The sequence below is a fragment of the Hippichthys cyanospilos genome, chromosome 9 (genome assembly GCF_059441005.1).
Source record: "Hippichthys cyanospilos isolate Australia breed blue-spotted pipefish chromosome 9, RoL_Hcya_1.0, whole genome shotgun sequence".
Classification (NCBI taxonomy): domain Eukaryota; kingdom Metazoa; phylum Chordata; class Actinopteri; order Syngnathiformes; family Syngnathidae; genus Hippichthys; species Hippichthys cyanospilos.
In genome coordinates, this window is record NC_142377.1 from 19,730,417 (window position 1) to 19,753,407 (window position 22,991).

At 42.0% G+C, this 22,991-nt stretch overlaps 1 protein-coding gene and 1 long non-coding RNA gene across 3 annotated transcripts in view; one reads left to right on the forward strand and one right to left on the reverse strand.

Moving 5' to 3' along the window:
• kaznb (kazrin, periplakin interacting protein b) overlaps nucleotides 1-22,991 on the forward strand; it is an 85,472-nt gene that overhangs the window by 28,541 nt on the left and 33,940 nt on the right. For both annotated transcript variants that reach the window (XM_088424289.1, XM_088424290.1), the window contains exon 4: nucleotides 4,436-4,649. In XM_088424289.1, coding sequence (XP_088280415.1) covers nucleotides 4,436-4,649 — 214 coding nt within the window. The remainder of the gene's footprint in view (nucleotides 1-4,435; nucleotides 4,650-22,991) is intronic.
• On the reverse strand, nucleotides 9,823-11,093 carry LOC148419347 (uncharacterized). Its single transcript, XR_015866669.1, has 2 exons — nucleotides 10,949-11,093; nucleotides 9,823-10,500 (listed from the first exon to the last, which is right to left on the reverse strand). It is a non-coding gene; the product is annotated as an uncharacterized LOC148419347 (long non-coding RNA).

The following is a 22,991-nucleotide window of genomic DNA, read 5'->3' on the forward strand; positions in this document are numbered from 1 at the left end:
AGAGTAGATGGACAACGATCAATATTTTGATGTAAAAAAACAAAACGATATGTCCGATGGACGTTGATTTGAAAGTATGATGCATCGAGGATGCAGGAACGCAGGCAAATGAGAGCAATGTTAAGCGAGAAAGAACTTTACACAACGTTGGCAGCATAATGGTCTGAGACCATTGACATTAGCATGAGCACAGATTTTCGATAGCCACGGTATATTCAGTATAAAACATTTGCAATATGAATGAACAATGGCAGATTTTGTCCCTCTTCGCGTAAATGTATGAATACTTGCACTCTAATACTTCATTTTCCTAATTGTCAACAGAACTTCAAGCATATAGAATTACTACCCGATGTAATCAGTCAAGCATGGCATGACTTCACTTTTTGCTGTTGGCTTAAAATGGAAAGCGTCCCGTCGCCACGGAGGATTAGTCGATATTCAATTAAGCCAAGCGGACGTTCATAGTGACTGTTTATCAATAGCTCTTGTTAGCACCCCCCCATATACTTAATTAAACTCAAGCCGCTAACAAAGTGCCAACACGCGCGGAGAACGTGAGTGAAGACTGAGTACCACTGTGAAAGGAGACAATCCAGGACTTTGTGTGTGGACGACGCTCCGGTAATGACGCGTCCTCAACGTGCCGGGCCGCTTATTGATGTGTATCTGGGACAGGCCGCGACCTTTCACCCGCCCCAATCGTTCATTTCCGAACATTCCGCAGTGGGGGACGCCGCCTCACGTGGCTCCTGCTGAACTTGTTTGCTAGTTGGAAATAACAACATCAGGGTTTGAAGCGGAACAACGGGCGCTGTCGTTGTCATTCAGCGTATCCTGCATCACTAATGGGCCACTAAACAGGGACAGTCTAGACTTTGATAATGATCTGTTGACACGGGATGGGATCAGACATGCAAATGATGCAATAGATAACACTAAAGATAAGATAAGCGAGAGCGTTTTTCATTAATTGTTTAAGTAGTGATAAGTATTATTTTATTATTATTTAAGTATATATATATATATATATATATATATATATATATATATATATATATATGTATATATATATATATATATATATATGTATAAAGAGTTAATGACAAAAAAAGGAATTTTCCCCAGAAATTTTTGGACCTCTTTAAGGCGTCTCATTTCAGAATAGCCAAAACGTTCAAATTGTAATTAAAGCGCATGAAAATAAGAGATTAGTAGACAATGCACAGTGTCGTTATGGACTTTTTTAATCAAGAAGCTAGCCAGCGCATCTCAATGCCAGAGTCCCTTGACATTTCAAATTAAGGTACGCAGTACGGATCTGTAGCAGTTATGCTAGTCGCCAGCCCATGTGCGTGCACTGTCTTCCTTTATTGGGGCTTCTTATGCCCAGCTAACCAGGAATCGAAATTTTGCGTCGACATTTTAAAATCAGAACAGTTCTGGGAGAACCGGAATTATAGTCCCGGTTCCACTCGATTGCCACTTCATGGTGCCCGACTCTAGCGGTGGTCACCATTTTAAATCTGTTTAAAAGTTGTGTCTTGGCGCCAATTGTAGTTTAAGTCTACACAGAAAAGTGCAGAGAGGTTGTGTGATGACTCACAAACATATTTGGATGGTCTGCCATTTATGAAAGCCCGATTGAGACTTTAAGATGAATACCCCAGTGGAGTGGTAGACGTCCCGTTTCCCATCCCATTTAACACACTGTCAAATCTCATCAACTTAGGTTGTGCTTGGAAAGATCTTTTACCATCCGGACTTTGAGTCATTGACATCCTTGATAGGAGTTGACACATATCACAGGTGACATGACAGATGAAGCCTTGGGGGAGGCTCTTGAGTCGTCGCCAAAGAGAGTGATTGGAGGCCTTGACGCTTCATCACAGCGCGTAAACATAGCCGCCACATCCCCCCGGTCCAGGTGTGCGCCTTGCCGCTGAACTTCAACTCTTGGCTTATCTTCGGACTCGATTTTGGTTGCAAACTCGTCTACTTGTCGTTTTTATTGTGACGGATTAAAAACACTCAAGGCGGCCATTTTCCCCTCTCTGGGTTCTGCAACAGTGTGAGTTTACTGATTGGCTATCATTCTGTCTGTGGCTTGCCCTATCAAATGCTGAATAGGTTTAACGTTTACGATGGTTTTTTAAGAGTTGTTTGGGGAGAGAAAAAACCCTCTTAACACACCCTGAACCACAGGATTTTTGTAGCCTCATCAGATAACCGGGCTTCTGGTGATATTTATCGGAAGAGTGCGGAGATGATCAAATATTGTCCGATTATTGGTGTGTGGACCTTGTATTTGATCATTCACAAATGCTTTCCTAACCAATCAATAAGGAAAAATCACTCTAAATGGACAGACCCCGCACCACAGGATGATCATCTAAATTAATATTTCAGAGATGTCTGATAACCTTTAGCTGACCAACAAAAACGATGCTCAAATTTAGCAAACCGTCAGTATGTATCTACCTCTATTTGTCATTTTCTACCACAACTGTTTTACTACCAGATCATAAGGATAAGGAATATTTCCAAACTCTCCACACCACAGTATAATCGCTCAAGATGATCTTTTACTGGCGTTAATAATCTGGCCTTTGCTGACTTTGATAGAAAGGGGAGAAAATGCTCAAATTCTCTCTGGTTTTTGATATGAATGCATCACCTCTTAAATATTTCCACACCCCAAACCACAGGATAATCACCGAGGTAGCCTTCGAGACAGCCTTCGTTTAGGAGAAAATAAAAAGATTCTCCCGATTATGTGTTTAGCCCGCCTCAGCGACGCATCACAGCCGGTGTATTGTCTTTGATGGAACTTTATGTCGACGCACAAGACTGATAGTGACACTTTCAGTTTGGAGGCTGTAATGTAATCCGTCTGACTGTTGCCCATTGCGCCTCAATGGGCCTCATTCACTCTGTCTCTCTCTCTTTACACTCACAATTGAAAAGTTTCCCCCTTGGGCGCCTTGAGCCCCCTTCCTACCCCTCCCTTTCCTCTCACGCCGACATTGGGGGGTGACGGGGGGGGGGGGGGGGGGGGGGGGGGGCTTTTCCCAGGACAAAAGAGATGCATATATAATGGGATGAAGTGGATGTGGGTGGAGGGTGAGGGAAAGGCGGGAGTTAGCGGGGGCGTGAGAGACCCAAAGACAGTAGGGTGGTGGTGGCCGTGGACTGTTCGTCAAAGAGGCCTCGTAGAGAATGGGACAGCGCCAGGAGAAACTTTTTTTTCACAGCGCTAACTGGGAACAGACGCCACAAGGGTGTGGGAGACGCAACACATGCTCGCTCCGCAGTCAAAGCATCAAAAGTAATCCACTGAAAAAAAAATGACATAAGGAATGCATTAGTAAATTCAGGCAAAATTATCTGCCAGTAAAATAGGACAATTTGACTTGGCAAGAATTCTAATAATAAGTCCACATACTGTAGCCTGCCTTAAAGCTAGCTAGTCCAAAACTGATGTATGAAAAGTAGTACAGTATATTTATACTTAGCCACACGAATTCAATTGTGGTATTTGTTACTTTAGGATACACATATTCATAACCAGTAATAAAATCTTAATAATAAGTAAGTAAGTGAAAGGTCAAGGATATATTCATATTTATTTCTCTTGCTTCAATCTTGTTTCAATTTTAGTGTTGGCAGTGCACTAATCTCTCTCTCCATTTCTCTCTATTGCCCGATGTCTTGCTCACTTTTTGTTTGTCGTTCTTTCTAGATTTCTCTCTCTTACTCACTTTCTACTTCTCTATCTGTGTCTCTCTCTTTCACGTTCTCACTTTCTCTCCACTGCTTTCTCTTTCTCACTTTCGCTCTCCCTCTATTTCCCTCACTCTACTGCTCCCTCTTTCACTTTCTCTCTCTCACTTTATCGCTACTTTTCTCTCTTGCTCACATTCTCTTTGTCTCTCTCTCTCTACTTGTCTCTCGCTCTTTCTCAATTTCTCCCCCCCTCTCTATGCTCTGCATCTCTCGCTCCCTCTCACTTTCTCCCACCACTTTACTTCTCTCATGCTTTCTCTTTTTCGATCTCTAATTCTCTCAATGCCCCCATCTCTCTCTCTGTCTCTCTCTCTCTCTCTCTCTCTCTCTCTCTCTCGCTCTCTCACCGACTCTCCCTCCCCCCGTCCTGCAGCACATGGTACAGTCCGCTCAAAGGCTGCATGTCATCCCACTCCCTCTCCTTCTCTGAGAGCAGCAGCCCACAGCAGCTTCTCCGTCTCCTCCTCATTTTCCTTTTCTTTGCCCTCGCGTGCCAATGATGCAGTAGCATGCAGACGTCATCCCCCCCGGCGGACAGCGGCTTCTCTTTTTAAGTTTTGAGGTGGAGGGACAGGTGGTGGAGTTGCCACCGGTGTCCTCTGATCAACTTTACCAACATGCCGCTTCTCTGTGTGGATCCGCTCCTCAGGGGAAAATCCTCAAAATGATGGAGGACAACAAGCAGCTGGCCCACCGCATCGACGGGGCCATTCGCTCGGCCGGCCAGGAAGTCAGCAACCTGCGCACGGAGCTGACGGCCACCAACTGCAGGCTGGCCGGCCTGGGAGCCGGCGGCACGGCCGCCTTGGAGAACCACCACCACCGGCAGCACAAGCACCACGCTGACAGCCTCCGCTACCGGGGTAAGTGTGCGCTAAGCTCCTGTCACGGTCAAAAAATGTGGAGAGCCGTGGGAAGTATTTGGGGAATGCTGCTAATATCGCTCCACTGCATTGAAGGCTATGAGAGCGCATGTTTTATTGGGAGGGGACGAGTTGGACCAGAGCCGGTTTTAGGGGTTGGCTTTTTCAGGCCACTGCTGGGCTTGCATCCCTCTGGAATCTCAAACAGCTTTGGGATGTGGAGCCAAAGTTGTGCATTGTGTGTATGGAATTGTTTCGGCTGCTTCAATCTACTGTACACCCAGACATTCATTTTCCTTTGGAAACACTTCAAAATATTGCCACAAACGTACAAAGTGGCATAATGAAGCAGAACGAGGCTCTCTCTTGGTCATGGTCGCCAGACAGATCTCATCCCGAGGGCAACAGGTAACGGATCTCCTGCAGCAAAGTGGAGAGCGTGGAGAATAATGCTGCATTCATGTGATGATAAATCTGCATGACCGGCAGTCCGTTACAAGCAGTTGTTTCCTAGCCCAATGAAATATCTGGTAGCTGTTCGCGCCAATAGAAAATGCCAAAAGTGAGTAGACCACGTTGTGCAGAAGGAGCAGTTTGGCTACTTTTCCACTTTAAGCACTGGCTCTCCTCACCCTTGTTTAGACACACCTTCAACTCACCCCAAAACTGCAAAAATTACGATGCATTGGACAGGCAAACAACCGAGACTAAGGGCTGCTGATGATGAATTTTCTAAAATTTCAAAACTTCAAGGATGGACTTGGCTTTGGACGAACAACGATGCATCTGTACACGCCATACATAAATATATACTGTGATTTTATTTTATTTTATTGCCAAGTCGTGAATAGATTTTCCTCAATGCGGCCCACAAGCTAAAACAAGTTTGACACCCCTGGTTTAAAGAATGCAAACATTCGATTTTAAACATAAACAGTTAACTGCTGCCAATGAAATATGTGAATGCACTGCTCGGACGTTTGTAAATCTGATTGATGACGTCAGCCATGCACCTCCCTGCACGTCACTGGTGTTTGAGCAATTGTGATGTAATTTTTAGTCGACAGCAAGCCTGGAGATGGATAAAAATAAAATCGAATTGAATGTTTGCATTTACTACTAACCACAGCAATGGTATGTTTGGTACTTGATGTAGTGAAACATGTTTTTATCAGTTGTTTTGCAACCAGCGTGTAACACGAGACATCCTGACTAATACAGCATTGCATGATGCATGATGATGCATGATTAATATTTCTATATTGATTACACAGTCTTTCAGGGTGTAATGTGCCTATTTAATAAGCAAATCCCTGAGGTCCGTTTTGTCTGTTGCCATTCGTCTACACGTCTTATTGAGGGTTGCGCCTGTCATGTGAGACAAGAAAGAGGCTTGTCATTGCTGATTTATCTCAATGTCTTCTGAGGTGATGCCTTTGATTTTAGCGCGGATTACACGTGTCACAACTTAAATCCCGTAGCAGGTAAACACAACTGGGTCTGTTTGTCTTCATTCTGATAATCACAATGGCTAAAGCATTAAAAAGCAATACAAGTCACTCCATGTTTGATCCCAGACAAGCCTCTGTTGAGTCCACCCCGCTGTTGGCGTTCCTCCGTTTTCTCCTTGTTGTGAGAGCCTGACATTCCCACATTCCTGAATGTCAGGGCGATGATGTCACACTTCCTGTTCCCAGACGCGAGGGCCAGCGGTCAGGTGACTGCAGCCAAATAAGCACTGTTGTACTCTTCTGATCATCACAGTGACACAGGGCTTAGTTGGGCAGACATTGTGGTAACTATTATGTTTTGTTTAAAAGAAAAAAAAAAGTATTTTACTACCTGTGAAAGTTCTATGCTTTTCCTTTTGTTGCACAATGAGCTCGTCGATATTTTAATGTTGTATTCCCCAAATATAGGACACACTTTTGTCCCCAAAACAAAGGCCAAAACGTATGGGTGCATCCTACGGTAACTTAAAGATGATCATTTTCTTTTCAACAACATTTGAGGACTATTGCATCTGTCAGCCACATAGGCTAAGTTGTATACGTACTTATGGTAATTATGGTAATGATGAGCTGGACTAGAGGCAGTCTGTTGGCTGATTGCAGTCAGGGCGAACAACCTATGCTAACATCGGCAGCTTACTAGCTGCAACAACCACACTATTTTCGATCAAAGAAGCAAGCAGACTGAACCAGCGTCTGAGTTTGTCCTTGTTCACGCAAGAATATTACAGTAGTTTTCAAGAAAAAAAGTGATTCTTGGAGCAGAGCAGGTAAGAAAGATAAGAAAGTGTATTGCACTCCATTAAGGTTGTCCGCGACACAGCCCCTTTGCGTGGTAGAGCTTCTGTCCAGCAGTGTAACCATTGCTTGAAAATGGCTCTGGATCTTCACCCACTCTGGCAAATCATTTCATTTGAAGAGAACCGTCCTCCGGTTATGTATATAATATACTTTGTTGTTTAAATTCACATTTGATGGGAGGAAGACACCCCAAGACCTAACTGTTTGTATACCAGACAATGTTAACTTTAAACTTCAGTGCATTTCTGAATTTTCCCTTTTTCCTAAGGAAGGGGTTCTTGTTTAATTTAAATACATCAGTGTGAATTAAAGTTCATCAAGGTTTAGAGGACACATCTGCTTTGATACTTTAGGGTATGATGAGTGCACCGGCTTAGGGAGATCATACACGCCTTCGTCAGTTCAGGCGCATTTGTTAGTCCGTCTCTTATCTCTCGTCAAAAGGCATCTTTAATATGCGCGACCTGATCGCCTGCAACTGTATGATGAACACCTTTGCCAAAATGTCAGACTTTTGCGCTGGGTCTCAACTTCTCGTAACATCCCCAACAGCTGCCCAGAAGAGACCCTGACCTTGCGTTGCCTTCGGCCTCCTCGCAGAACTCATCACGAGGGACGGCGGATTAAATCGCTTCCCCCAATTTTCACCCTACATCGGGATTAACTACAGAGACACTTTTTACATGCGTTTATTCACCCTCCTGCCTCCTCCTGCATGGGCAATAGCTACAGTGAAATCTCCAAATATGACAAGTCATTTATATTGTGAGCCTGGAAAGGATTCATTTGTGTTTCTTTTTATGTTCCCAACATAAGGCAGCAGTGATGTGGAGCCTAACACCGGAAATGAAGTTTAGCATTGTGGTAGCTTTATGAGGTACGCAGAGACTGCACGAGGCTGTTCAGTACAATAAATCAACAATTTAAATTAAAGGACGTAACTGACGCCAGGCGTAGTATTGTGTAGCGCTGGGTGTCAGCCAAGGAGAATACAGTGTAGAGAATTACATCAAGGAGATAGCTGTAATGAGGTCACAACTATAATTAATATTCAACAAATAAAATATCAATCACGGTTCATTGTGTTGCAATAATCTACATTTTTTGCTGATAAAGACAAATATTGAAAGTCTTGGTCATAGATATTATTGACTAGACAGGCAGAAGGGAAGCATAAAAATGGTTAGCTAACTCAGATCTTAAGATGTCAGATAATTATAACAGGTTTTTAAAGCTCTAGCTTCCCAGGTGTTGTCAGTAGAGGACAAGTGTTAAAATATAGCTATGAATGTTCATTGTGACATTTCCACGATATCCTCCAGGGAATGGTCTGCACACAAATAAATCTGAGGTTTCAAGGTATTATTTATTCCTCTCGTCAATGTACAGCAACAGCCGACGCTTATGCGGCTCATGGGACTAATTATTGAACCGCAAACTGGTCACATTTACCAGGTTGTAAAAAGTACAGGTATGTTTCCCAAGCTGTAAAAAGTGAAATGTCAAGGGTATAAAAGCAGAACCTTTGAGGGTACCACCTCAGTGACAAGCTAATTTATAAGCTGCATTTTATAGGCGAGCGGATCCAGTAATGAATTCACTTCTCAAGCGCTCTATTGGCCCCTCACTGTGAATCCATCATAGGGATGTCAAGGCCTTGTTTAATATTCCTAAATGACTCAGATGCTTCAGCTGCGAGCGAAGCGCATAGTTGCCATACCTAATGAGTATCTGAGGTGTGTGTGAACGGATGTCGACGTGATCCTATGGGGTGTTTACCATGTGTCGACCGCAGCCAGATAAGTGCCCCGCTGTTTGGATGCGGAGACGATGACTCATGTGACTCTTCGCAATGATTGATCTGTGACCGACGTCGTGCGCGTGGACGAGATATTATCCAGGGATGCTTTTACTGCAACGGTACAGACAAACACTTGACTGCTAACCCATTTAAGGCACAATTTTTAGGTCAAAAGATTGTCCTCCCGAGGCTACTGTAGGACACGGAAGGTCATTGGGAAGAATGTGCAATAGAACTGAGTTTATAAGGAAGAAGGTTAACATGATGTCATATGCACAGTCAATATAGATTTTTAATAAAGGCTTTTATACAGTTTAAATACAATTCAATAAAATATATTGATCATATACAGAATGCAGGGAAGCAGGCTTGTGCTCAAAAATAATCATTTAATTTGGCTCCGAATGACAGCACAACAGAACCGACATCACATCAACAATGACCCAACAAGAACTGAAAGAAAACAGGAAATTAAATACACTCAAAACTGAGGGGACAACAAGGAACACCAGGGCAAGAAACAATTGGAGCAGGGAGCTGATTGGCACACACAAGGAAAGCAGGTTAACGAAGACAGGTGGACGCAATCAAACTAACAAGACCCTGACACAAGGGGAACAGGAACATGAACTTAAAACCACAAACAATACCCCAGCCAACAAAGCCAAAATGTGAAAAAAAAAACAAAAGCCCAAACAGAAAACCCCGATACCAACCCAAAACAACAGATACCACCCTGGAACACTTTGCTTGTTATAAAAAAAAAATTAATGTAAAATAAAATAATACATGAAAAACAAGCTTTTTATGCTTTACAGTAATTTTAAAAATACTTTTCTCCCCACACATATAAATAACATATGTACATTGTCACATAGCATAATGAATAGATAATTTTTTTTATTTTTACATACTATGAGTGTGAAAATGTATGTTTTTTTTCTCATTATTTTGTGAGCAGTTTTGCATATTTCTACCTATTAATTCGGCCTATTAATGAGGGATATCACAAAAGCAGCTGTGGTCATTTGTCACTGCTAAACTGTGTACTGGTGGTGAGCTTCTTATTATGAGTTAACCAACGTTAACATTAGTGTTGCATTGTGCATTGCTAGTTTGGGTCTCCAACTTTAGAACGGCTCTACTGTATGCGCCTTGCTACGGAGGAATGCAAGAGGATGATGTAGCGTGAGTATTTAAAACCGGTTGCAGTAAAAGAGTGTTGATGAAGTGTTCTCCTCTTAACGCTGTGATCATCTCTGCAACAGAGATGCCAAAGTGCCTCTAATGCGCTCTGCCGCAGCGACCAATCTTCTCTCTTCTCCGCCATCTGGGCTGAGTTTTGCAGGAGGCCCAGCGTTTCTAGTTACTTCATTATGTACACAAGCCGGACCGTTGACGATTATTCTGCAGACCCCCCGACTCCCATTGCCGGCCCCCATCTCCATTGTCGCGCTTTCTATTTTTCCGGAGCTCTCCGGGGAGCGCCCACGCAGATGTAAAGAACGCATGCAATGAACTTGAAGCTCCCCTGCGGGGGATACTTTAGCGCGCGCCCCCTGCGTGGCCTCCGCTATCCACGCCCCGTCTGTGGCCAATGCCGCCTGAGAGTAACAGTGTCCAAACAATAGCCAGGAGTGAGGCCGCTCCGCGCTTTCACCCGACTCTCCTCTCTCGCCCTCTCGTCTTCCTTGCCATACTTCCTGCACTCAAAGACCTCTCTCTCTTACCTAGATTTCTTCTATAATACGATACAAATACAATACAATACAAAGGGGCAACTGTTTACGAACTGTACGGTGTATAAGGTTTATTCGTTTAAGATTTAAGTAAATCTGTGTACTGCAGTAATATTTGCCTTAAATAATATGCATAGCATGAAGACTTTTCATATTAAAAAAAAAAGAAAAAAATGTATGTTTATTTATTTATTTTTTTAATGTGAAAAGTGGGGTCGCCAATTGGCAGGTTTTACTTATCGCGGGGGGGATTCCGGTTCGCGATGTATCATACATGACAGTGGCTCAAATATTGATGAAGTTACATCAATTTGTAAACATCATACAACAACAACAAAAAAAAACTTGACTTATTGCACTCAATCTCTGTCCTTATAAGGATTTCTATTATTTGATGATTAAGTGTTGAGTTTTCCTGCACTTGTAAAATGTGATCAAAGTACTTACCGGAACACCGGTCATTTCACTACTGATTAATGGCTCATGAATAAATGATGAGCGTCTATTTGTTGATGCTGTAATGGAACACGGGGCTGTGCTGAGCTGGCAGCGCGCTGCGGACTGTCAGAGGGAGCATGTGCGCGTGTGTAGCATGACCCGCAGCGGCGTTTGATCTCTTGATTTTTCCCGTCTGGGGTAGAGGGGTGACAAAGGACAGCTGAGTGCCACAAATGCACTTTCATCTGGTCACATGGCCTCAGGAAGCGTTTGACTTGTTTGCATAGCTCGAATGAATGGCTGACAAGTTTGCAGGGCTGAAGTGATTTTTATGTTTCAGGTCAGGTTCAGGGTCTGCTTGCGGCGGGGCAGGACTCAAGCGAGCATGTCTCGTAAGGGAACTGTTGGCTGAGCTGGCGGAAAGAGAGGACTAGGAAATCAGCTGCGCTCTCCAAAAAGGATGTTTAATGGCTTATCAGGCCTTTTATTTTTTTGGAACACTTTAAAAGGGTAATAAATGTGTTTGTAGGAAACTCTGCAGGTAGTAAGTAAGTTTGTGGGTAACTAACTAGGTAATTGGTTTCTAACTCATTGAGCAGGTAGAGAGGTCAATGTGGAGGGAGGTACAGTAAAGAACTTGATGGTTAGATTTTTAGTTAACTGTAGTCAGGTTTTGTAGCTTCACAGGTAGGTAGCTAACCAAGTTAGTAGCTTCGTTATCGTGTGAAAGTTCGTGTTATTTCTATATTTTATTCCACAGGTTTATTTGACATGCATCTCCTTCCGCTTAATGAATCCAATTCACATCAACTTAATTTTAACATATTACAAAAATCCACACCATGGCTTGATTATTTTTCTCATTCCAAATATTGTTTTTCTTTAAATTCAATCATTTTCACCCCCTAAATTCCCAATTCACTGTTTTAGCATTTGAGGGGTTGTTTATCATTATTTCCAATGGCACATCCAACATTAAATATTAATATTGTTTTCTCACTCAGTTTTCCCATTGGAACAATTTTCAGCTTGCCAAAAATTCCCACTTACTCCCTTTCCATTCCCTAAAAAAAAAAAAAATCCCTATTTATTCCCAAAAGTGAACAAACCAAGAAAAAACATTCACATTGTTCCTATTCTTTCAGTTCACTTTGGAAATTATTTTCAACATTTCAGCACACTCAAAAATAAAATTACACATTTATTCCCGATGCCACATTAAGAAAAAAAAAACCATTTACTCCATTTAATATCATTGCACGCCATTTCAGCCTTCAACTGCAGAAATAGCAAGTGTCTACTTGTGGATGCTATTGGTCAAATAAGATATTAGCAGATGACATCTGTTGTTAAGAAGATACCTCGAGGAGCACATGGACTCGTGCTGTATCTGTGGCTAGCCAGTTTGTGTGCCCCAGAGTTTCTTCAATCGCAGAAGAACATAAAGTGCAGGAAATGAGGCAAGCATGCGTGTTATCCGCAGGCGTCTTGTATTTATCACCGCCGCGTGTCTGTCTGTCATAAGCCGGGAATTCATTCACGCTTCGTTTGTGGGAGAGGCTTCTTTTCCTCCATCGTAAGCCTGGGGAAGGTTCTACATAGCTGTTGGTACAGTTGGGTTCAGATAAACACCATCCGCTACACATGCTGCTGACTAATATGCTGAAAAAGTGGGAATCTGCCGGTTGGATGTTTTGGGACCCTTACGATAGATACACATAAAAATGTGTACGCAAGCAAAATGTTCTAACCTTTATTCAGCCAACAGTTCGTCGAAGGCCTAACTTGCTTTTAAATTTGAAATTTGAATCTAGAACGTTTTAAAATCATTTGACTGGCTTGCAAATTCAAATTTAAAGCCTTAACTTTTCCTACAAATTAGAAACATTGACCTTGCCTACAAACGCTGATTTGAAAGCCTAAGAAGGACTTTTTTGAAGCCCCAGTCTTACCTCAAGAACCTAATTTGAGTCTTTTTAACCTTAGCCATGTCTTAATATAACCTTAGTTTAAAACTGCAAGCCAATCTTAAAATCCTAATTTCAAACCCGACCTTTGGATTGAAACCATAATTTGAAATCGTGACTGTTGTTTGAAACCTTGTACCATGCTTGAAACCCTAATCGAAACCCCTCAATTGAAACCTCCAACCTCGCCCTCATTCACTAATTTAGAACCTCATCCCTGACATGAATTTGATTTGAACTGATTTGAAGAACTTCCCTTTTCTTAAAACCATCATTTGAAACCCTCACTTTGTCTTTAAACCCTAATTTGAATTGCTAAATTTACAGTGGCCTCATACAAATTTGAAACCGTAATCTTCCCATCACATATGATGTAAAAACAGCCAAATTTGAAATCCTAACCTAGCGTTGAACCCTTAATTTGAACGCCTAACCTTGTTTGAAGCTCTAACCCAGCCTGGAAATCCTAATTTGAAAGCCTAACGACAGCTTGATGTGGTTCTTGAACGTGCGTGGGTGTTTTGGTGTGTCCGCCTTTGCACATTTTCACCTGGAATCAGACAAATCCCCTTTGAGTCCCAACTTGAAACGGCACTGGCAGGCAGGCAGGCGGCCAACATCCATTTCAAACGCCTCATTGCTTTAACAGTGATGAGAGCCTCCACCGCCACCGCTACAGTAGGTATTGTTGTTGCCCGGGCCGCTCGTTTAAATCCTCCCTCGAGCGCAAAATGGAGTCGGCGTGGAGGGAAATGACTTTTGAGGAAGCGCAGAGCTCCGGCGGTCCGTCCGCCAAAGCGTGACATTCCCGCGCCGCCGAGGAGAAGCAGAGCATTTCTGACGCCGCCGTGACGGATGCCGCGGTAAATGTTTGCATTTCCAAACACAATCCAGGAACGCTTGCTTCCATGACGTTCGAATGCAGATTAGTCAGTCAAAAAAAAAAAGATTTGACTTTGACCTTATTGCAGCTATTTCTTCAGCTCTATTACAAGTTGAGAAAAATTTGAGAACATTCCGGTCCATCTCATCTCCAACTGGAGATGAGCTGCCGCTGACCTCGACTCTGGACACGTGAGTCGCTAGAGAGAATACTTCAGGGACCTCCTTAAATCCACTTACCCGACCTGGATGTTGTGGGGCTTTCCTGGCTGACCTCTGGCCAACGTTGCAATGGACATTGGGGACAGTGCCTCCGGATTGACAGACTGGGGTGGTGGTCCACCTCTAGGAAGGGGTGTCAGGTAGTATGTTCCAACAACAGAGGGACCACACTCCTCAGCCTCCCTGGGAAGATGTAATCAGGGCTGATGGAGAAAAGGGTCCGTCGAGAGGAGCAATGTGGTTTTTGTCTCAGCTGCGGAACCGTGGACCATCTCTCTGCAATCTCCAACCCTCAATGGAGCGGTTCGCAGCCAATTGTGAAGTGGCTGAGATGAAAATCAGCACCTCCAAATTTGAAACCATGGTCCTCAGTAAGAAAAAGGTGGCTCTCCAATTTGGGAGGAGGTCTTGTTCACGAAAACGGCAGGCACGGTGATGCAGCGTCTGCAATGATGCAGACTCTGTATGGTGCTGCCGTGGTGAAGAAGGAGATGAGCCAAAAGGCAAAGCTCTCAATTTCTTGGTCGATCCACATTCCTCCCCTCACTTATGGTCTCAAGCTGCATGTTGTGACAAGAAAGAACAAGATCCTGGATACAAGCGGCTAAAATGAGTTTTCTCCGCAGGGTGTCCAGGCTCTCTCCCTTAGAGATAGGTTGAGAATCTTGCTTGGTCACCCGGGGAGAGGCTCGGAATAGAGTCGGTGCTCCTTCCTTGTTGAGAGGAGCTGATATGGCATCTGGTTAGCTGACCTTCTTGATGCCTCCTTCGTGAGGTGTTCCTCACTAGAACACGGTGGAGAAACTGTATCTTCCGGCTGGCCTGGGAAACACTTATCCAGGTTTAAAACCCAAAGTGGAAATCCCAACTTTGTCTTGCAGCCCTAATTTCAAACCCTATTGCTTGTTTGATACCCTAACCCAGGTTTGAAACCATAATCTTAGCTTCATACACTAATTTGAAGCCAAAACTGTATCACGAGGAAGAGGAAAAAAAACCTGCTTGGAGCATGTTACACTGATGCTGCATTCACTGACTGCTCACAATGTGGGAACTCTGACACATACTTAACTTTCGTTTGTAATTCATGGCTATGAACACGATAACGTGAAGCGTTTAGTAAGATGGGATTTATTCTGTTTTGCTATAGTTTTTCCATTGTTGCCTAACTGTCGTTATACACGGTAACATAGAAAATATCAGAATTTGACCCCCAAATTAATGGTGCGTCTTATACACAGGTGCGTCTTATATTTGGGGAATTACGCTTATTTGAATTACTTGGCTTTAATGCCTTATTTCAAAACAAATGATCTGACATGTAGTCGCTCCTCAGTGTTGTGTGTCCAATCACAGATATGTGACATTTGTCTCCATTTGACCAATCAAGCAGAGCCTGGCAGTCACATGACCACACAGAGTCTAGTCTACAAACTTACTAGCCGCCTGACAAGCGGGTAGTTCTTCAAGTTCTTCACTTGCGAGGAAGAATTGGAATTTTGACTGTCTATTTACTCTTACTCAAATAACTACTCGGAATCTACATTTTTTTGGACTGGCTTCTGTCATATTTTTCTAAAGTCCCGAGAGAACCTTTTCAACCGGGCTCCTCACATGTGGTATCCATGTTTATATTTCATGGAGCTTTACACGCATGAGTCCTACCCGTCTGCCTTTCTTCACAAGAACATTTCAATGTTTCCAGTTTTTTTTTTTTAGACTTTTCCAGGCGGTCAAATGCTTGCCTTCATTTCTACCTCTTAGTGTTTGTGCTTGTGCATCCTCGCGTCCCCCATACATAAAGTGTTGACATTTGGAATGATTGTTTTTGCTGTGCAGTCTGTCGGCATTAGTGCTAAAAGCCAGCCTACCTCTTTTCAATCTGCCGGAGAGGATTTTACACAAGTTTATCATGTCGCCAATTAGTGTGGCAGTGCTGTGCTTGAGCAACACACACACACACACACACACACACACACAGTGAAGGTTGTGTATATACATTCCTGGAGACTTATGTCACATTTGGGTTCCATCTGCCCTCAAAGCAGATGTTCCGCACGAGTTGTGTGCACGTGTTGCTTAACGCATTTCTAGCTACAAGGCTGCCTTGAGATATGAGTTGACTTTGTTGTGTGGTCGTACGTGCTAATCAAAACTCTGGAATTTCAGATGTTTCCCTTTTGAATGAATGAAAACGTCATAATGTCTAGATTCACAAACGTAACAACCCAACATTTTGTATTGTGTTATTTTAATCTGAAAAATGACACTATCAAAACATACAGCAATGACATTACGGAATAGAATTCAAAGGAATTACGCACTTTTTTTTTGGAGTGTGGCCCTTGTGCTGCTGCTTGGCTTTGCCACATGGGGGCAGTATCATGCAGATAAACGGTAATGCACATGAACATCTGTAAATTAAAGACATCTCAGCTCCTCGCGGATGATAAAGACTTTATGACTAAGTTGTGTTACGTTGAATGGCTAAATTCGTTGCTGCAACGTTTGTGTTAGCGTGCAAAAGGTGGAAATGTATTTTCTGAGACTTAGATTGTGGAAATACAAGCATTAAATATGGACTAATATGGAGCACTAAATACTATTTCTGCAGTTTGAATTACCTGATCATGTTTTGGGGTTTTTACAGAGGTGAGCTTTTAACCAAGGTGAGCTTTTGGAATTTTGCATCTAATGACATGACTTCCGCGACCTTTTTTTGTGAACAGAGGAACTACAGTACACACAGTGCAACAGACTCCAGTTAGTTTGGAAACATTCAGACAATAACTGAATTTTTATTTCAACTAATGCTTTGACAACTTCCTAGAAATGACATGAATGTATTGCAAAGCATATTTATCATGAAAATCAGATTTTCAACCAAGCCTTTGCACCCTGACATTTAAGGATTATATTTGTAAATGCGTTTCCCATTTTGTATTAGCATCAGTGTTAGGCTAGGGGTCAAAAGGCTAAGCTATATGGTTGTTTTAATTGCGTAATTTTTTTATAGATGTCTAGTTTGACTACATATAGTTGAGCTAACACAGCCACCAAACACTCTTAAAAAAATTCTGGATCATTTCATACAAAAGATTGTTTTTTTTAGATTTTCTTGTACAAAATGGCTCATCTTCTTTGTTGTCATTTTGTGCAAAAAAAAACAAAACAAAACAGAAAGTTGTGTCAAATTGACGCGAATATTGACCCAACTCTTCAGGAGAATAATTGTGCAAAAGTGTCCTAACCTTGGAGGGACCAGCACAAATATAAAATATTTTGAGTCAACGGATTTCAGATTGCATGGACCAGCATCCAACGGCATTCACATCTTGGAGTACCAGCATCACATGTTTGGTCAACACCACTCCCATCCTGTTCTACTGGCACCACCAGCATTGACCTTCTTGCCCCAACAAAGATTCCATGCTGGTCAATGCTGGATTTTTTTTTTTTTTTTTTTTTTTTTAGCAGGAGATCTCAGCCAGTCCGATTCTGATGGTTTCTATTTGTAGAGGTTGTTGTTTTCACAGGTTTCTATTAAACAAAACACATTCATTAAGGCCTCATTTTCATGTCAGGCTTAATGTGCACCCCTGGTTAAATAAAAATCAACATTTTAATCCATTTTAATGAGTCTAATGCCAAATTGAATTTCAAGGCAACTCAGGGCAATAATATAATGACGAATATCAGTCCCGATTCCAAGCTTTCTTTCGACAATTAATATGTGGAACACCCAAACTGTTATCTAAGCATCCTGCTTTTTGGGGAGCATTTCACGTGTTTTTTTGTTTGTTTTTTTTTGCAAAAGGAGGTCACAGAGAAAGAAGTACAAAAGAAAAAATGTATAACAAGCTGGAGGCAATATTTTTGAATGAGAACAATTTCTGCTAATACTGTACGCAAAACTTTATTCTTGTAAAAGTTTGATTCCTATAATATTACAAACTCATTCTTGTAATATTTTGACTTCATCCTTGTGATTTTTATGCCAGATCAATTTTTACTTGATCATCTTTATTTTTCAATTTGATCTGGGAATATTTCAATTTGATTCTCAGCATGATTTTTCTTGTAAAAATAAATTCTGATGACCAGAGTATTACAATTTTATGAAAAGAATGAAATTTTATTTTTTCTCTCTACCCCATTTTTTCCTTTTGAAATTATGATCATGACTTTTTCCATAAGAAATCAAGAGTGTAATGTTTTCAATCAGATCTCTTCTTCCTGTATTTCATCTTTGTTTTTAGCTATAATGATTATCGTAATGATTGATTTCATGATGCTTACTTATATTTCAAATTTATGCGTATAAGACTATAAATTTCAATGAGTTTTTTATGACTCCATTCTTGGAATATCGCAACTATACATCCAACTGTATTTTTTTTTCCTTTCATTAAAAAAAGTAAACCTTTTTCATTCCCCAAATCCTCTTACTTGAGTTTTTTTTTTTTTTTTTTTTAATTCAGTAGAAGATGTTTCTGGATTATGCATGAATCAATGCAATGGAATCTTCCATCCTTGGATGCTGAACAATAACCTCCATTCAAACATGGCCACCAAAAACTTTCAAGCAGAAGCGCAGCCTTTTTTTTTCACATTCGGGGGGCTTTCCCCGCCGATCCTCCCGAGCAACCGCCTGCGGGATGGTCCACTCGCTACTTTCTGTTGGAGAATGCTTCCCAAACCACGAATGAATCTTGTGAGCCATCCCACCATCTTGCTCTCTTTCTTCCAACAACAGCCTCTGCTTTTTGTGCTGCGGCAGCCAAGTGGTTGCAGAGATTGTGATGATACTATTTTTTTTTCTTTTTACGGCTGCTGTGCGTCAGCAGCTTACGATGACTCTATTACCTCGCCGTTATGTCGACTCCGTATGTGTGTGTGTGTGCCGCGGAGCTGCGCTTTGTCCACTGCGAGGTCCTGCACTGGCCAGTTTGGCTTATGAGACGAGATGAGAATGTCCTTTAATACAGTGGGCATGCTGCTGAATTGATTCTGAGGTCAGCCCATAAAGCGCGGTGCCTCCATGCTATCCTAACAGTAGCATCATTAAGGTGTTATTAGAGTGCGAGAAAAGGAGGAGGGGGTGGTGGGAGTCATTTACAGGTGGAGGCAACTGCCTGGCCTCGGCTTTTTCATGAAGGTGGCCTTAGTAGCACACATCCATAGTGTTTTGGCTTGCTTTCTCGCACCTGTGACATCATATAAACCAACTGCAAATGGTGGACATGCACAATATGATGAAATCACCTGAAACTACAGTAAAGTCCTACTTGTATCCCTTTCATTGTTCACAGTGAACGTCTTTTTCTGAAGAACATCTCCCCAACCATTTAATGAAAAAACATTGACTGTAACTCTTGATAAAGCAAGAAATTCCACTAATTAATCCTGCAGGCACACTAGTAAAGTCAAATGAAATTTGTTGATGTTCATTCTAAGCACCTGTCATTCAAAACAAAGTAAATTAAATTTTTTACAAGCAATGATGTGATTCACATGGAATAGGTACCAAGTCCGCTCATACAGTAAATAGTGAATTTACATATAATTGGCACCTATTGAAATTCATTGAGAGGAAACAAATCTTTTTTCATTCATTATATTTTTTTAATTTCTCATCGGCCAAAAATTGGCTTCTGCAAAATTTTAATTGAATTTGACTGCCCCCGAAGGCGTGCATTTGACCTTAATATTTAATTGTTTGTATTGTTGCTAGATAGAATTGATTGCGCTCAGTCTGCACATTAGACATTCATGAAGAAACACACAGAATATTGAACATGGATGGATTCAACTGCTCTGTATTCAAATACAAATCTGACATTTTCCATGCTGCTTCTAACTGTTATATATTCCTCATATGTCGTTCCGTCTAATTGGCTCAAAGTAAAAAGTTTGCCTGTTCGTTCCAGTAGGCTTCATTTTCCTGACTGAAGTCACAGGCTGCTCCATCTGGACTCGATTAAAAGCTCCGACTAGTCAATATGTGGCTCCAGTCGAGGCCTAATTCCTGTTAATCACTGCTTCTTCCCCTAATTAGCTCGCATTTTGACCTTTTAACACGGGCCCTGTGAGGGATTAGCCCACATTGTGCACACTTTATGAATAAATGAAAAGGTGTGCAAACACCTGCGGATGCAACCCGTTCTCTCCCGCTGATGCCCGCTTGGAAGCGTCTTGGAATAGTCCGTCCAACGTCGCCTCCGTACTGCAGGGGAATTCCAGTCGATCCGATGGCAAAGGTCCATCCGCACATCCTTTTTCCATCGGGGTTGTCCGCATTTGGGTCGTGGATAAACTGGAGCCTATCCCAGCTGATTTTTGAAGAGCCGTCATGGGCTCACTCTGGACAACCATTTACACCCGTGTCCTTAACTGTGGACAATTTATATTAGCAATTTTAAAATCTGCAAAAATTGGCACTTTTTTTTTTTTTTTTTTTGCACTGTATGCTAATGACAGTCTAACACTCTCCCACCCCCCAAAAATACAAACAAAACAAGAAAAAACTTCGACTGGATATTTGCAGGTTGTCTTTTTTAAAGTCAAAGACATGCTAAATTTATTTAGCCATTTTCACATGAAAAAAAATACATTTTGTCTATAATTAGAGTGCTACTGTAAATACTTTTTCTGTTATAGTTTATACCTTTAAAAACACATTTTTCCTGAAAATGATATCACATATACACGGAGCGACCAATCACGGCTCAGCTTACGAACGTCGCATGAACAAACTCAGATGAGGTGTGGTTCCTCCTCATCTGAACCTTGAGCACGTAATGTAATTTTCAGTTGACTGCAATGTGTTTTTAAGTGAACTTAAATTCTAATGTAATCAGATTGAAAGTAACCCTAACGAACAAAGTGTTAGAAAACAGCCAGTTCTGACTGTAATCCAAACATCCATTTTCTATAGCCGCTTATCCTCACAATGGTCGCTGGCTTGCTGGTGCCTATCCCAATCATCTTCGGACAGTAGGCGGGGACACCCTGGACTGGTTGCCAGCCAATCGCAGGGCACAGAGGGACGAACAACCATTCACGCACCCAATCACACCTAAGAACAATTTAGAGTGTCCAATACACCTGCCGTGCATATTTTTGGAGTGTGGGAGGAAGCCTGAATGAATCGACCTGGGCCCGGGGACAACATGCAAACTCCACACTGGGAAGGCTGAAGCGAGCTGGAATTGAACGGGAAACTCTGAACTGTGATTGGAACGTGCTAATATAATTCTTATCTTGATTGTGTCAGCATAAAAGGTTTTTTAACCTAACATGAACATACCCAGACACAACATGCAAGCTCGGCATACTGCGCAATATGAACGTCTCAACTGTGAGGCAGACACGCTAACCACTCCTCCACCGTGCTACCCTGGGTCAAAAACGGTCTCTCAAATTACCACTCATCTTTTACAAGTAGCGACGTGGGGATTCGGGGGCCAATAGCAGTGTAGATTCGTCATCTCATGTGGAAAAACAGTTTGGACATTTTGAAAGACGCTTTGAACATGCTTGTTGTCGGTGACATAAGCTCGAGCGCCTTTCTTACGGCTACAGAGGCATAAAAAAAAAATGCGGAGGCTTTTGTAAGTGTTGTGATGCTGCCTCTCAGCAGGGTTCTTCTGTTCCGCGTCTTGTCTCTTTTGTGGTAAACTGCGGCATACTGAATGTCTGTCTACAATAGTTGTGAATCCTTAATGTGGCTCTGTTGATGAGAGAATATCTTTAGAGGCAAACCAAAGCGGCGGCGAGATGGATGCTATGATAGAGGCAGGCCAAAAGCTGAAACAGCAACGAATAAAATGACCCGGAGACTCAACGAGAAGCGATGCGACGAATTCATTGGGCCGAGTGAATTCGTTGGGCTGAATGAAAAGTGCCGGATGAGCGTCGGCCAGACCGCGGCGCTTGAGCTGCTAATGGCCAGGTGTGGGAGTCACATCATTAAGCACACCTACGCGGTTAAATGGCTTTTTAATGAATTCTGTTTTGGCAAATTTGATCTTGCACTTTTGATTGAGCTTCTCAGAGCGGGCCCTCTTTTTTAGAGTGCTTGTCATTTGCACTGTTCCCAATATTGTATCATTAGCCCATCGGCGTAATTGAATGTTTTTTGTGTTTTCGGAAAATAAAATAAAACGGTCACATTGGTTCAAATTTTGCATTCCAAAAATATCTTCTTTTTAAGAATTTCACACTTTTTGCAGCATGCCCAGGGTGATGCCTCAATGCGGGTTAGTCAAAGGTGGCCATGCGTCATTCTTTATCATAACATGCACAGTACTATAGATGTCAAAAATTCATTGTGGCCAGTTCAAATCTCTCAAATTAAATGTTTCTTTACTGATTTCCAGCCATTCTAAATCCCCTCACATTTTTTCTCTGAATTATTGTATTTTTAATGATTAAGTCCCATACTTTCCACCAATAAATTTTCTTCCCTAACCCTAACCTTTACATCACCTAAAAAATACTTGTTATATTTTCTGATTACCAACATAATCAGCAATATTTTTAAAAATTATTTTTGTATGGCCAATATATAATCAAAACAATGTTTAATCATGATTGTTCCTCATTATAATAACTGTCACATTTTACTTCAATAACGATGCCATTAAAATGTCTTAAAACAAAGCAGAACTTAACAAAAATACATGGTTGAGCTCCAATGGAAAGAACTTAAAAGTTAAAGACAACTGAACTATACTGTATTCATGTGAAATTTCTATGGCTATGGATGGATGGCATTTGTAGTTAAGTTACTAACTTAGTGCATCACATCAAAGATTCCTCCTGATTCCACAAGTGTGAGCGACTTCAAAGTTCTGCCCCGTACGGGAGCGGCCAGCAGGGGGCCTGCGGGTCCGCGCCGAGGCTTAAAGCTTTAGTGGGCTTTGTAAGGACGGCCGAGGAGCGCGGGGATGAAAGTGGCGCGAGGGCTTGCACCCGTG